Source organism: Trachemys scripta, chromosome 1, assembly GCF_013100865.1.
Source record: "Trachemys scripta elegans isolate TJP31775 chromosome 1, CAS_Tse_1.0, whole genome shotgun sequence".
Taxonomy (NCBI): domain Eukaryota; kingdom Metazoa; phylum Chordata; order Testudines; family Emydidae; genus Trachemys; species Trachemys scripta.
In genome coordinates this window covers 144,671,631-144,686,729 of record NC_048298.1, presented here as the reverse complement: position 1 = coordinate 144,686,729, position 15,099 = coordinate 144,671,631, and the positions used below count along the sequence as shown (strand labels likewise).

Genomic DNA, 15,099 nt, shown 5'->3' with positions numbered 1-15,099 from the left:
TGATTAGAAGAACTTTGCTGCTCAGGGACCCAGTGTTTTTCAAATGCGGCCACTGTGGCCACCAGGGGTTTTTCCTGCATCCACAACAGCTTCTTGCGCAGAGATGGGGGAGGGGGCAAAGCAGTGGCCCCTCCCCGCAGCACTCAGGGGTGGGCTTCAGCCCCCCTCCCCCGGTTCAGCCAGAGGCTCTGGCAGAAGGCTTCACCCTCCCCCCCGCCCCCCCCCAACTTCAGGGCTTTGGATTTCAGCCACCCCCACTCCCCACCCCCCAGCTCCAGCTATGGGGCTCTGGGCTTCTGCAGGGACAGCCTTACTGGGTACTGTGGTCCAGAAGCAAGAAGTGGGGAAAGCTTGGGGTCTGAGACCATGGAAGGAAGCCCGGGGCAATGGGGGGAAAGCAGTGGGGACCGGGGGAGGCGAGGGCACCAAACTGTATATTATTTTTATTATTGAGTCTGCAAAAAAACCCTACATCAATCAATTGCAATGATTTGGACATGTAAAGATACATATTTGTTTTTTCTGAACTTAATTAACTATTTTAGGAAATATTGTCAGAGCAGCCACGAGCAAGAGTTAGTCATCACACTGTGAGGCCACCAAAAATTTTGTTGAGACACCCCCTGGTCTAGACAGTGAATTCTATTGCCAGAGCTAAAGCAAATCAGGTTTGCACAATTTCCAACAGAGCCTAATCCTGAAATCTTAATTCAGGCTAAATTTCCCCGGCACAAGAATTTTGTAAGAGTAAGAACTACACAGGTTTGAGTCCAAGGTCATCAAAATAGCTGTGTATGCAAGAGACTATGAAGATGTAATTGAAAGTTATCAAATATTGAACAATATATCAAAATTCCTCTGTAGCTGCAAAAGATTCTCATGAGGCTCAAAGACACCGGCCCATCTCAGCAATACAGTGGCTACTAAGAGGAGGGTTAAAATGCAGACACTAATTAGCCATTTTTTAGTACAGTTCACATTTAGGACTTGACCTGAAATGCTTTCCCCCCCATGTGAGCTCTTCGAAAGCTGTGCTAAGCAAAGCAAGGAAAGTGCTTTTTTGAACTCACACTAGTTAATTTCTCATCACCTCTAAGCAATCATACTTTGTTCCCTGTGCACATCCTACAGCTCATCTGAAAGACAACACCTTCAGCCACACAAAACCCCCGAGAGCCTACTGAGGCATTGGCTCAGCACTGGCTCAGGGAGAAAGAGTGCCCTCTCTTGAATCATCAACACTAGATCATACTTGTACTCCCAAGTTTTCCTTGGAGATCTCTTAGCCAAGCTCTAACACTGCTCAACTTGAAGTTTATATAGGATCACAATACACCACAGTAGGTCTTCAGGCCAGTAATGAGGTTTTATAAGTTTCTGACAGCAAGAGACAGAGACAAAGAAGAGAACCACTCTTGGTTGGGCAAAAAGCCAGAGCATTATTTGGTGCCCAAAGCTGGTATAAGGGCATCCACAATAAGAAGCTGTAACTGCTTAGGTGCAGCAGAAATCAATACACTAAAAGTGAATCCCTTGGTAATCCTTTTTGGAAGTGCTAATGTATTTTGCATTAGTGAGAAAATCTTGTTTATCCACAATCAGTCAAAATTTGATTGGAAATAAACCTTTCAGATGAGGCTCCATTTACGGAGCTGATCATTTCTTTTTTGCCTAGGCCTCTCTAAAACTAGCTAAAGTTTAGAGCTTAACAAAATCAGCGCTGAATGTCTGTGGAGTCCAGAAATTAACTGACCAGGAGGATCTTTAGAAGGTGAGCTTATTCTCATTGTTCCACTTCTTCACACTAGAAATTTGAGTGAAAGACACAGACACTAGGATGCGTCATCAAAATGAGCTGGGTTAGGACTCAGGTTAGTATTGCCAAAGTGCCCACAGCCAGCTAATCCAACAAGACTGAGTTTAAAATGGAGTTGGAATTAAATTATTCCTCATCCACCCCAGGGTCTGTTACTCAAGCTTCTTAATGGAAGGAGTGTCGTTTGAGAGAGAAGGGAGACAGGCAGGCAGGCGCATGTTCTCACCTGAGGCTGCTGTAGCATTTGTAGGGGTTGAAGCAGCTGCTTGATTCCGAGCATGAGCAGGGATGAGGATCGAAGCCAAAGATGGGTTACTTGACAGTTCTGGAGGGGAGGTGGAACAAACAGAGTTAGCTTATAGTCCACACAGAACCTCTGCATGCAGATTAACTCCTCGGGTTTCTCAGCAAACGTAACCATCAGTGAAATGCATGCCCTAATAAACAAGGTCACATTACACTTCCATGTATGTCCATGAGCAAGAGGAAGCCACAGTGATATCCAGCATGGGAATTTCCAGAGCAAAGCGTCTCTGTACAGCTACAAGAAGTGATAATTTCCCAGCGAAAGGAGATGACCGTGGAGTTAGCAAAGCACCGACCAATCCTGGTCCTTGGAAACAGCCTGTTAATACAACTTCATTCTGAGAATCACCCTTTCCCTCATGAACACACCCACTCACAGTCAGCTTAAAGGAGAAGGCTGATGACAACAGTGTGCTGCTTTGGGCATTGACTGTTACAGGTTCTCCAACAACTCCGGGGAGTCAGTTCCTTGACTCACAAACTCCATTAGACACACAAGGTGGGTGAGGTAATAGCTTTTATTAGACCAACTTCTGTTGGAGAGAGAGAGACTAGCATTCGAGAGATGCCACTATACTGCTGAGATGGGACGGTGTCTTTGTCTCTCTCGCCAACAGATGGTCCAATAAAAGCTATTACCTCACCCACCTTGTCCCTCTAATACTCTGGGATCGACACAGCTACAACTACACTGCATTAAACTTCACTAGTCAGGGACCTACAAACCCAACACCAGTGACATAGTTAAGTCTCTTTAAATGCTGCCAAGCAGCCTAGAAGGGCTGATACTTCCTTTGAAGGCACAGTGAAAAGCCGAAGGGTTTGATTTTCAGGTCAGTTAAATGGAACACAAAAGTTACTACTGTTCTTTCTAAAAACATAACTTAAGAAAAACAGAACAGTCAAGTTGCTGAGGCCCCAAATTTAAAATAGATGCAATATGTATCGGAGTAACAGGCATCTTATAATGGCAACTGGTGGTAAAACTATGAGCTAAGTGTGATGGGGTGGAGCCGATTAGGTCATCAAGTGATAATACTGCTGGCTGCCCTGAAGGGGATCAGTCTAGTACTACACCGAAGCTGGCAATGGAGCAAAGAGGAAGGAGAGTCTCCTGAAGGCTGTTTCAGGAGTGGAAAAGATTGCCTCTAAAGGAAGCCACATCCAGATAAAGCAATGGGGCAGTCACCTCAAGGAAGGAGGAAAAAGACAACCCTTGGCACTGCAAGAACTCGCCTGGGAGAGAAGCGCATGCAGACAGTAGTTATTATAAACCCTGTAAAGAGAGAAAAATCTGTCCTGAAACCAAGTCCAATCATCTCACAGACACATAGGGTGGTTTTGTACATGACTGTCACTAGCTACTGGGTTTTATTTACGAGGCAGATTAAGGAGCCTATATCTTTTCTGTAACATGTACACTGAATTTAGGGCCTATAAGGGCTGACATGTCCATTTGATTTTTTTTATTTTTCTCAACAAATAAAGTAAAAAGAAAAAGTAATTGACTGAGAAGCCAAGCTGGAGAAAGCCCATTTCGACTACTTACTAACCTCTCACCAGTGTAGTGTTGGGCTGTGCTTCCTCAAAATACACAGAAATACTGACTGGCCATAAACAAACACGAGTCACTGCAATAACTGAAACCAGACCAACACCATCTAACTATGAGCACACGGCTACTAGCCATTCCAGGCCCAAAGAAGTTACTCCACTATTTCCTCCTTCCCTGCCCCAGAGTAATTTCTTAAATCAGTTGGTATAGGGAATCCACTGTGTATCTCGCTCTTTCTACAGCTCTGTTAGCCACTGGCATGTAATCCAACAGGGAAATGAAGTGGAAATGTGGACACTTACCCTACCAAGAGCGCAGTAAAAATGTCATTCATCTTGCTTGACACAGTACCCCTTGACGGGTGTGTTTTGGAGATAGCACACCCAGTTAAAATGTATTGCAGCCAAGTGTCTCTAGCCAGACTCCCAATGTCTAAAAGGTATGGCTGACCTAGTATAACTATAATGAGTCAACACAGCTTCCATTCCACTGTGATTCTTCCTGCATCCAGTCATTAAAGAATTCAGCTCACACTGGCAGACTAGCCACTTTCACTCACTAAGCATCTTCCCACCTGTGGTTCAGGCAGAAAAATTTACTAGAAGTGCAAACATGTTAGAAGCTACACTAGGGAGTAGAGATAATAGGCAGAAGAGGCCCGCACCCTCCCCATTGTACCTAGGAATCTAAATTCAGGATGCCGTGAATATCACAATATTTCAACTAGAGAGGGATGGATCAATTCAGAGAAAATAACTGACCCAAAACAAACTGCAATTTGTTGAAGTTTAATTAAAGCTTTGGTTAAAAACTTGATTGAATACTTGTTCTCTCATTTGTGTGTAACTGCAACACACCTCCTGGTTCTGCCCAATACTGGACAAGCCAAAATACTGCAGGGAATGGCTAGATTTGTGTTATCTGCAGCCTGCCTGCCTCCCTTCTCTCTCAGAAGATTTCCAGCCCAAAATATGAAAAAGAACCTTAACTTTACGGTGCCTAACTGAATCAAATCCCCAACTCAGGACTCTGAAGCCCTCTCTACACTCTGTTAATAAATAAACTAAATATGGCTGTAGGAAGCCTTTGCCTGGAATGCCTTTAGATTGCAAAGACTTCAGCATCTTCTGTCCACACACAATTGTCCAAGACATCTTACAAGGACTGGCTGCCACAACTTGGACCATGTCTTTAGTTCAGTTCTAGCAGAATCAGTGCAGTTTACAGAGGTATATCCCCATCAAGGAAAAAGGAAGTCAAACATTACAGAGGTACCAGGTCAGCTTGTCCTCCTAGCTCCATCCCAATGCAATGTCTTGTGTTTAGAAATAGACCAGCAGCCTCTGTTCCCAGTATCAATGGGTTAGTTACTTCAGGAATCCCAGAATGCATTGGTAAAACTACATTTTTAAGACCTGTTTGCCGCATACGCAAACATTGCTAAACAGTCACAAGGACAAGTCAGAGGACCAAACTTTTCACGCAATTATGTCCCTACAACAATTTCTTCTCAACATAGACAAGCCCTTCAGAGTTTCAGCCCCCATACATTTCAGACTGCACCCGCTTCCAAGCCAAGCTATTTTGTCTGAAAGTAAACTGGACCTGCAAGAGTACTCAGAAGGTTATAGTGCAAAGATTTCTAGTTATGTGGAGACACAATTAGGTTTCAAATGAAACTTTCTGATTAAAAAACCAAAATAAAACAATACACGGACTGCTCTTTACTGCCTAAAAAAGACACTGGCAAAATGGCAGCTCTGTGTCAGAGGCAGAAAATAATTTTCTGATCTGCTGGTTCAACTGCAAACTTCACGCTAGTAATGACTAACACAGCACAGTAGTAACAGAAATATCAGATCCCTCAGTGGGACTGAGCTGGTAGGCTCTGTTGCAACACTGGTAGTTCAGGGTGGCAAACATGTGTAAATGATTGTGGATAGAAGTGATCATAGATTCATAGAAGATTAGGGCGGAAATAGACCTCAGGAGGTCATCTAGTCCAGCCCCCTGCTCAAAGTGATGTGGGAGGTTGTGCAATTTCAGCAATACTAGCAACACTTGCACAATGTTGTGTGTGGACAATGCTTTTTACAGATCTAGCAGGACTAAACAGTACAACAATCTCCCCTTGTAATGTATATCAGCCCTGTGTGTGTTGTTAAAACTACATTCCAAATCGGTTTAGCCTGTCCACTCTCTCTCTGGGAAGTGTTTTAGTACAACCAATGCAGTGCACTTCCCACATGGGTAGTGTGAATCATGTTAAATTGGGGATCTCAAACTGGGGGTCGGGACCCCTCGGGGGTCGCGAGGTGGTTATATGGGGGGGGTCGCGAGCTGTCAGCCTCCACCCCAAACCCCGCTTTGCCTCCAGCATTTATAATGGTGTTAAATATAAAAACATGTTTTTTTAATTTATAAGGGGGGGGTCACGCTCAGAGGCTTGCTATGTGAAAGGGGGTCACCAGTACAATAGTTTGAGAACCACTGTGTTAAGTCAAAAGACGACATTTGTGTTTACCCTCCCTGGCAGGGCTTGAACTAACGTGGTAGCACGGTTTAAAAGTTACATTGTACGGACACAAACCTTGCTTCAGTTACCTGGGTTACAACTGGGCACCATGTTCCAAAGCTGGGAGCATGGACAGGACTCTGTTTCAGGCATAAGAAGGTGGATCTTGCACTTACTACAGAGCAAGCCTCCATGCCTAAACTACATGAGCTGAACTGGAATGGGAACAGATCCCTAGCAGATAACAGTGCACAGGGATTCGTCCCCGCCCTAATGCTAAGAGCTAGCAGCTATTTATGTAGAAGACTACACTACAACACTAACAAGCTTGTACACCACATTTCTGGCACTCCGTTCTTAACCAAACCAACCCTGAAGACTCATCAACTGTGAATGGAGAGAATACATGATGTAAGGGATGTAATCTTTGCATGTACATATTTTTTGGGGGAAAGGAGGGGAAGGACGGCTAATTTGGTACTGGTGTGGCTGCAGATAGTTCAACATGAAACATTTCAGGGTCATGCTGTGTAATTTAAAAAGTTACTTCCTCAAAAGTTCTTACTCTATTTACTACTGGATGTAGTATTTACAGTCCTGGAGAACTAAGGACTTCATATTTCCCCCTCCAGACCAGACAACCTGGGCAGCAGCAATGCAAGCTTTCCCACATTGCTTCCCAACAACCTGCTTCAAAGTGATGAACAAGCAAAAAGAACAGGAGTGCTTGTGGCACCTTAGAGACTAACACATTTATTAGAGCATAAGCTTTCGTGGACTACAGCCCACTTCTTCGGATGCTGTAGTCCACGAAAGCTTATGCTCTAATAAATTTGTTAGTCTCTAAGGTGCCACAAGTACTCCTGTTCTTTTTGCGGATACAGACTAACACGGCTGCTACTCTGAAACGTGATGAACAGGGTCATCTTTAGAAGGCAATTCAGTCTCCCGTGGTTCACTGGGTCCTCAACCTTTGTGGTGAGACTCCAAACAAAGGTGTCACTTGGACTGTGGACACTAGGAATTGGACTGAAGCTGCAAACTTACTTTATGCAATCAGACAGTAATGACTTCCAGTCCCGTGGACTGAGTTTGAATCAATAATGCAAGAAGATAACGATTTCATAACCCTTTCCTCCCCTCTCCCAAAGCTGATGCAGTCAATTTTTGAGAACGATCACTGGCTATACAACTGGTCCATGTTCTTGCCCCACCTCTTGATTTTACTACTGGGGGAATGGCATTTGTATGACAGAACTTTTGGCACAGTGCTTCTTCCCAACGGAAGGCTCCTCAACGCTCACAGGCTACCTTGAGTGGTGAAGTTGAAGAGTGCAGGTTTCTCTCGCCCATTGGGTAGTTTGACATTTGGGTCCCGTAGTTCATCGAAGAAAGAGTGCGCACATGCTTCCAGGGGAGTCAGGCGGGCAGTGGGGGTGTACTCCAGCAGACGGCTACATAGTGCGATTGCTTCTGGTGGAGTGCGGGGTCGGAAGACCTACAGAAAAACAAGAGACAGATTGTTTGGACTTGTTTCTTTTTTATTACTGCAGCAAGTCTGAGCAATTAAATCTCTCAGTGCTTAGTGAGTTGAAACTAAATGCTATTTGTGCTATATAATGGGTCCTCATGTGTTGGGATGGGAGAATCCAGCTTCTGGGGTTGAAAAGGTTAAGTGCAAAGGGTTTTGCTGTGTGGGTGAAGGATGCAATGCTAGTGAAAGGCTGCATGGGAGAGCTCAGAAAAACAATTTTAAGAATTAAAGGAAAATTCATTGATCTTATGACAACAAACACAGTGGGTGAAATCAGCCATGCATATGATGGGGAGAGGGGTGCAAATGAGCAGGATTGACTGAAAGTTAAAATTAAAAAGGTCGCCACCATTCATTTCGGCAGTAAACAAATGATTTTTCCCCCTAATGTGGATTTTTGCAGGCAAGTTGGTCAGATTATTGCTATGGATGACACTGTTCAAGTTTGGAAATGAACAGGCTTGGTGCAGAAAAGCTCTAGTTCAAGTTTACAGGTGCTTCTTCTTCTTGACCTTCTTGTGTTAAGTGATTCCTATTAACAGGGATAATTCCTGCACATTTGGAGTTTGTGAGAACACTAAAAGGTGGTGAGTGAGAAAGCTATTTGACTCTTTCAGAAGTTTACCTTGAGGATATAAAGCACAGAGTTCACAGCAGTTCTTCCTTGAAGTTGTAGTTCAGACCCCTTAAAAAATGGTCCTACATAGCCAGAATGACACCCCAAATCTGCCTACCCCATCTCATTACATTCAAGGCAAAATTGGACAGTCACATCCATGTCCTTAACACCCTGCTCGAGCAGTTTCCCTTCACTCTGTTGCACGTAGAATACAGGCCAGGGAGAAGTGAGGTGGGATGGGAGTGTTAAATTCTGATGTCAGCATTTTTGATGCAATTGAGCTAATCCAAAATGCTTTTGCACCAATGCAGGTGAACCCAAACCACCTAGCACCAAGGAATGACCTATCCATCACATGCTAACTGACTGCAGCCCCAGGCACCTGGACAGGCTCTGCTTCAGTAGATTGTAAACTGAAGACATTTATGCTCATATTAATTAAAATTAATCAGGTCACTGACAACAATTGACTGATTTTTTTTTTTAACCCGTTGGTGCCCAGCTGGGTCAGGAGCACCTGAGTTAGTTCTAATGCATTCTGTACTAACTCATCATGTCAGGGAATCCTGACTCCTGGAGTCAAAGAGTTAAGGTACTAAGAGAGCAGAATTGGTTCAGGTTGCTGGGAAGATACCGTGGGCACTACAGTAATGTAAGAAATAGCTTCAGTTTGGCACAAAAGCCCAAATGCTGTAGCCCCTGCAGTCACAGAACTTCTGCTGACTTCCACACTTGAAGTAGCTGTGTGTATATTTTTAGGGGGAGGGGTAGAGGTAGATGGAGGTTATTTACATTCTGTGTCAAAATCTATTGCCTCCAGAGTTCGGATTACTGACCACAATACAAGGGTGGTGCAGTGGCATACGTTTCCCAAGCTACAGCCCACACAAGAACAGGACAGTCTCCTTTTATTAAATGAAGATAAAAAACAGAGAACCACTGAAATCTGCCCTTTAACAAAGGAATCCCTCTGACACCCCTCCCTTAAATTCTTCATCTTTCAGGTCAGTGAACTTCTGTCAACATTTATAGAATTTAAGAAACAACTGCTCAGTCTCTGTCTGGACTGGGAATGAGTCACTCAAGGTAAGCAATTACTACAATAATCTATACGTCAGAAACTGAAAAACCAAAAACCCCACACAAATACCCACCCTCCGCAAATAAAGAGTAATTAAAAAGTGAAACGTGTGCAGATCTACGCCTATCTAATCATTACCTTCTTGTATGACACGGGGAAAATATTCACCTGCTGCTAGCTGATGTGTGGCTGTTTGAACCCAACTTTTCCACTTCTAGCTTTTCTCTCTCCTCTTTTCAAGACTAGCCCTAATAATTTGAAAAAATGTTTAAGTACATACCCGCACTCCTGAGGTGAAATGTCCTGTTCCTGACGAGTCCTAAAGATGATAATGCAGTGAAATAATCCAAACAGGGGGAGTCAATCCAAAAGAGAATAGTCCAGCAAGGAAAAATATATCCAATATTATAAGAAATCCATGGCGTGGGGGACATAGAAAATGTTTATACAATTAGAAACTTTAAACATCAGTCTCCATAGCAGCAAGTCCAACTTGACCACAGTGTATGCCAAAAAAATTGATTGTGCAATGGTGAGGCATAGTATAGAAACATTTCTATGTTAATTTATGTTCCAATGCCAGTGCGTTTACTAAAAAATAAATAACAAAAAAAGTTGAAATCAAAATTCTAACTAGAAAGAAAAGGGTAACTGAGCTGCCATATTAAAGAATTTGCAGTCCTCTCTGTCCTGGATATAAATGTCCATAGACAATGGGGCTGAATTAGTTTGTCTTAGTGTGTGCATCCCTCATGCACAGACTACATACATATTTTTCCTCTGTAAATCTGTCCCAGAGACACAATGTGAAAATTTTTTAAAAAACCAATTTATGATTTCTGCCGACGAGAAAATAAGAAGTTTTAATTTGTATTTCTAATTTGGCTGTCTTAAATTTGTGTGAGCTATGAGTGTATCAGGCCGCCGCGGATTATTCTCCATTTTGGATTGACTTCCCCACCAATGGATTTGTTTTGATGATGTTATCTCTTTAGGATTCTTCAGGAACGGGACATGTCTCCTCAGGAGTGAGGGTATGGACTTAATTTTCTCACTTTATTGTGGGATTTTCCCCCTTATACCCTCACACCCATTACTTAAAGCAAAAACCTGCATCTTTTAGCTATAGTAATTCAACACAGTTCCACCTGAAATTCTGACTAATTCACCCACCAAGAACTACACAAAAGGGTACAACATTAAACATTAAGAGCAAGGGACAGTCACAGTTACAGGTGAAGTGCACAACAATATGTATGCCAACACTTGAGCACAATGGGGCGCATCCTGAAAGCTGGGATGGTGTCAGTGCTCTATTGTGCCTAAGTGCCTAGAGGACAGACGTGACTCACCGTTAGCTGTGAACTCCCTCACTTTTATGTTCTGGTGAGACAGTTAAACATTCTTAATGTAGTTTTCAGTGAGGGAATTGATTTAGTAAATAATCCGCGGATTATTTTTTAGTCTGCGGACTAAAATTTAGTGCACGGACTAAAATCCGGCCCGTCAGAGTAAAATCTACTTCAATTTACAATACATCTGGGTGAAGGGGAAAAAAAGCTAAGTTCACAAAGTAAATATAGTTGGGGAGACTAACATTTAGTATGCAGACTAAATACGGCTGGGCAAAATGCGCAGCAAGGTCACAAACAAAAACAAAAAGAACAAAAAAAAAACCCACTGACAGGAACTTTTAAAGTGATCAGATACTACCCCACCTGCGCAGCAATTCATTTTTATAAAATGAAATAACTCCTTTTTTCAAGGTGAGATGTCCACAGTAGGGACACACTAGTAAATTTCATTTTCAAAAATGAATGTGTTTTGGAGATAAACAAATGCAAAAATAAAAAGTCTTTCATATAACATTTCTCAAGCAGAATTTGCACTTGCATAACTCAAAAACTAAATTTCCCAAAACCACCATTTTCAGGCTGAGATCTCGCTTGCCAGAGTTTCAACCACGATCACATTTTTTATGGCTGAGTTACAAACCCTGTGAAAATTCTTCTGTAGAATGGACACGTAGATTCATCTGAATAGCCATACAGCTTTTTCCTTCCACTCCCCAATGACTCTCTATTATATCAAAAAACTGGAATACAATGCTAGTTCTTCCTTTTTTCAGGTCTGTTGTCGATGTTCAAATGCTAATAAACCTTCATGGCTAAATAGGAAAACCAAGTCTGCTGCCTCTTTCAAATGGCCCCTCCTTCCTAATATACACTGTGATCAGTGTGCATTTTACTAATCACTTTCCAGAGACTGGCAATCATCTTAGACCTTTCAAAAGCCATTTGCCAAGTTAAATATCTCTAATACGACACCCTGTTCCATTCCTCAAAAGGTGAATTAAGAAAGAACTTATGTGAAGTCTTTGTTCACAAGCAGCATATTCACCTTTAATCTTCTTAATTTAAACTAGCTGCAGTTGGTTAACAGTGCTCATGACCTGGCTGAATTTTAAAATCTTTCTACAGTGAGAGTGAGAAGAAAGAGGACAGACACACATCTTGTTTTACTCAATCAGCATTCAGCTCTCAAACCAGACCACATGGGGTACTGGCAACTATTGTTTTAACCAAATGGCTAGTCTGACTTTCAGTCATTGACATTCTTATAACAGACTTTTTTCATGCACAACATGGAACTCTCTTTTCTCTGTATAATTAAGCACCGAATCCGAGGCTTGACAATGTTACCCCAACGTGCTTGTCTATCCTCATATGTATTACAAGACATTATTTCATGCCATCAGCCACCATGTGTTTTGCATGCAGATTCTGGCAACTGTTAGCATGCTGTGACATCCAAGAGAGCAGAGGCTTATTAAAAATAACTATGTTGCTATTGCATAAGAACAGAAGAATGGCCATACTGGGTCAGACCAATGGTCCATATAGCCCAATACCCTGTCTTCTGACAGTGACCAATGCCAGGTATTTCAGAGGGAATGAACAAAACAGGCAATCCTCAAGTAATCCATCCCCTGTTGCCCATTCCCGGCTTCTGGAAAACAGAGTCTTGGGACATTTTAGAGCATGGTTTTGCATCCCTGCCCATTCTGGCTAATAGCCATTGATGGACTCATCAAGTTCTTTTTTGACTCATCTAGTCTTGGCCTTCACTGCATCCTCTTGCAAAGAGTTCCACAGGTTGTGCGTTGTGTGAAGAACTACTTCCTTTTGTTTGTTTTAAAGCTGCTGCCTCTTAATTTAATTTAGTGACCCTAGTTCTTGTGTTATGAGAAAGAGTAAATAACACTTTCTTATATACTTTCTCCAAAATAGTCATGATTTTATAAACCTCTATCATATTCCCCCTTAGTTGTCGCTTTTCCAGGCTGAAAAGTCCCAGTCTTATTAATCTCTCCTCATATGTAAGCTGTTCCATACCCCTAATCATTTTTGTTGTCCTCTTCTGTACCTTTCCTCAATTCCAATACATCTTTTTTGAGATGGGGCGACCACATCTTCATGCAATATTCAAGATCTGGGCATACCATGGATTTATATAGAGGCAATATATAGAGGGGAGGGATAGCTCAGTGGTTTGAGCATTGGCCTGCTAAACCCAGGGTTGTGAGTTCAATCCTTGAGGGGGCCATTTAGGAATCTGGGGCAAAAATCTGTCTGGGGATTGGTCCTGCTTTGAGCAGGGGGTTGGACTAGATGACCTCCTGAGGTCCCTTCCAACCCTGATATTCTATGATTGTATGTTTGCGTTAAGTTAAAAGGGCAACCTCTGCTATACTTCCTGTGGTCTCTCTTGTCTTTACAGATGTAAGAGAGTAATGGAGACTGATTATTTCTTCCAAAATAATGTAGTTTTTCGATAATTCTTCAAAAGTTCCTCTCTCCCATTTTTCACAATCTGTGTTATGGCTGTGCCATATTTCCATAGTTATTTTGCCCCTGTTTTTTAGTCTAACAGTGAAAATAACTGTATTTGAAATAAGTAAAAAAACCACTAAAGTTTTACTGGCAAGTTCAGGCCATCCTACTCTGTGTGTAGGGGGCAATGGTTTAGTGTCATCTGCAAACTTGCTGAGGGTGCAATCCACGCCATCCTCCAGATCATTAATGAAGATACTGAACAAAACCGGCCCCAGGACCGACCCTTGGGGCACTCCGCTTGATATCGGCTACCAACTAGACATGGAGCCATTGATCACTACCCATTGAGCCCGATGATCTAGCCAGCTTTCTATCCACCTTATAGCCCATTCATCCAGCCCTACTTCAACTTCCTGATCACTTTCCTCTCCTCTAAGTGCTTCAGAATTGATTCCTTGAGGACCTGCTCCATGATTTTTCCAGGGACTGAGGTGAGATCGACTGGCCTGTAGTTCCCCGGATCCTCTTCCGCCTCCTCTTTTTTAAAGATGGGCACTACATTAGCCTTTTTCCAGTCATCCGGGACCTCACCCGATCGCCATGAGTTTTCAAAGATAATAGCCAATGGCTCTGCAATCACATCCGTCAACTCCTTTGGCACCCTCGGATGCAGTGCATCTGGACCCACGGACTTGTGCTCATCCAGTTTTTCTAAATAGTCCTGAACCACTCCTTTCTCCAAGGGCTGGTCACCTCCTCCCCATATTGTGCTGCCCAGTGCAGCAGTCTGGGAGCTGACCTTGTTTATGAAGACAGAGGCAAAAAAAGCATTGAGTATATTAGCTTTTTCCACATTCTCTGTCACTAGGTTGCCTCCCTCATTCAGTAAGGGGCCCACACTTTCCTTGACCACCTTCTTGTAGGCCAATTTATAAGATTAATGACAAAAGAATACAACAAAACATAGAACTAAATTATTTGTGTCCCACGAACATTTTTATATCAATTAAAATGAGAATGAACAGAATGAATAATCTATTTGATTGTTTGATAATCTCCCCCCAAAACTATAGTCTGAACATGAATTTTGGAAGCTGTAGAAGCAGAACAGAATCTGTATAAATCCTGGGAGAAAGTGAGGATAGCAACAGCGGGAAGGAAAGGTGGTAGCAATAGAGAGATATAGCTAGTACCAGCAAGAGGAGAGAGAAAAGCTCACAGATGAGACTGTGCTATTTGACTTCAAGCCCAGACTGAGGGGAAAAGAACAAGGCTGGCCTGCAGCAAACACAAAAGGTCCCAAGTTCCAGGATCAGTCATTAGCATACTATTTAAATGTGCATACATAGAGAGAAAAAAGCTAGTAAGCAAATAGGTTTATAATAATACAGTACTTTGGCAAATACTTCATTCTGGTATTAGTTCTCCACTGTACTATATGAAGAATGCATTCCTAAAGACAGCATCCACTAACCTAGTCTATAATCCCTCCTGAATGTTTACACAGATGGCCAGATTACTGTCCTGCACAGCTCCAAAACGAAAATCAGACTGTGCCAATAAACTTGGAGAAATATCAGAAGAGCTCAATCCCAGCAATACAAGATTCCTGGATGCAGTTCATCTTAAGTGGTAACTATCTTCTCCAGTCATATAAACTAATTATAAACTTATAAATAGATACATTCATGGCGGACAGGTCCATCAATGGCTATTAGCTGAGATGGTCATGGATACCACCCCATGCTCCGGGTGTCCCTAAACCTCCAACTGCCAGAAGCTGGAACTGGAAAACAGGGGATGATCACTAGAAATCGCCCTGTTCTGTTCATTCCCT

At 42.6% G+C, this 15,099-nt stretch overlaps 1 protein-coding gene across 4 annotated transcripts in view; it reads right to left on the bottom strand.

Annotated features, from left to right (window-relative positions):
• The window catches only part of GSK3B (glycogen synthase kinase 3 beta), a 228,490-nt gene that overhangs the window by 12,274 nt on the left and 201,117 nt on the right, over positions 1 to 15,099 (bottom strand). For 2 of the 4 annotated variants that reach the window (XM_034788614.1, XM_034788605.1), the window contains exons 9-11: positions 9,707 to 9,745; positions 7,504 to 7,690; positions 2,043 to 2,141 (exon numbers count right to left, since the gene is read on the bottom strand). In XM_034788614.1, the coding sequence (XP_034644505.1) occupies positions 2,043 to 2,141; positions 7,504 to 7,690; positions 9,707 to 9,745 (325 nt within the window). The remainder of the gene's footprint in view (positions 1 to 2,042; positions 2,142 to 7,503; positions 7,691 to 9,706; positions 9,746 to 15,099) is intronic. The other 2 variants (XM_034788631.1, XM_034788621.1) reach the window with 2 other exon arrangements.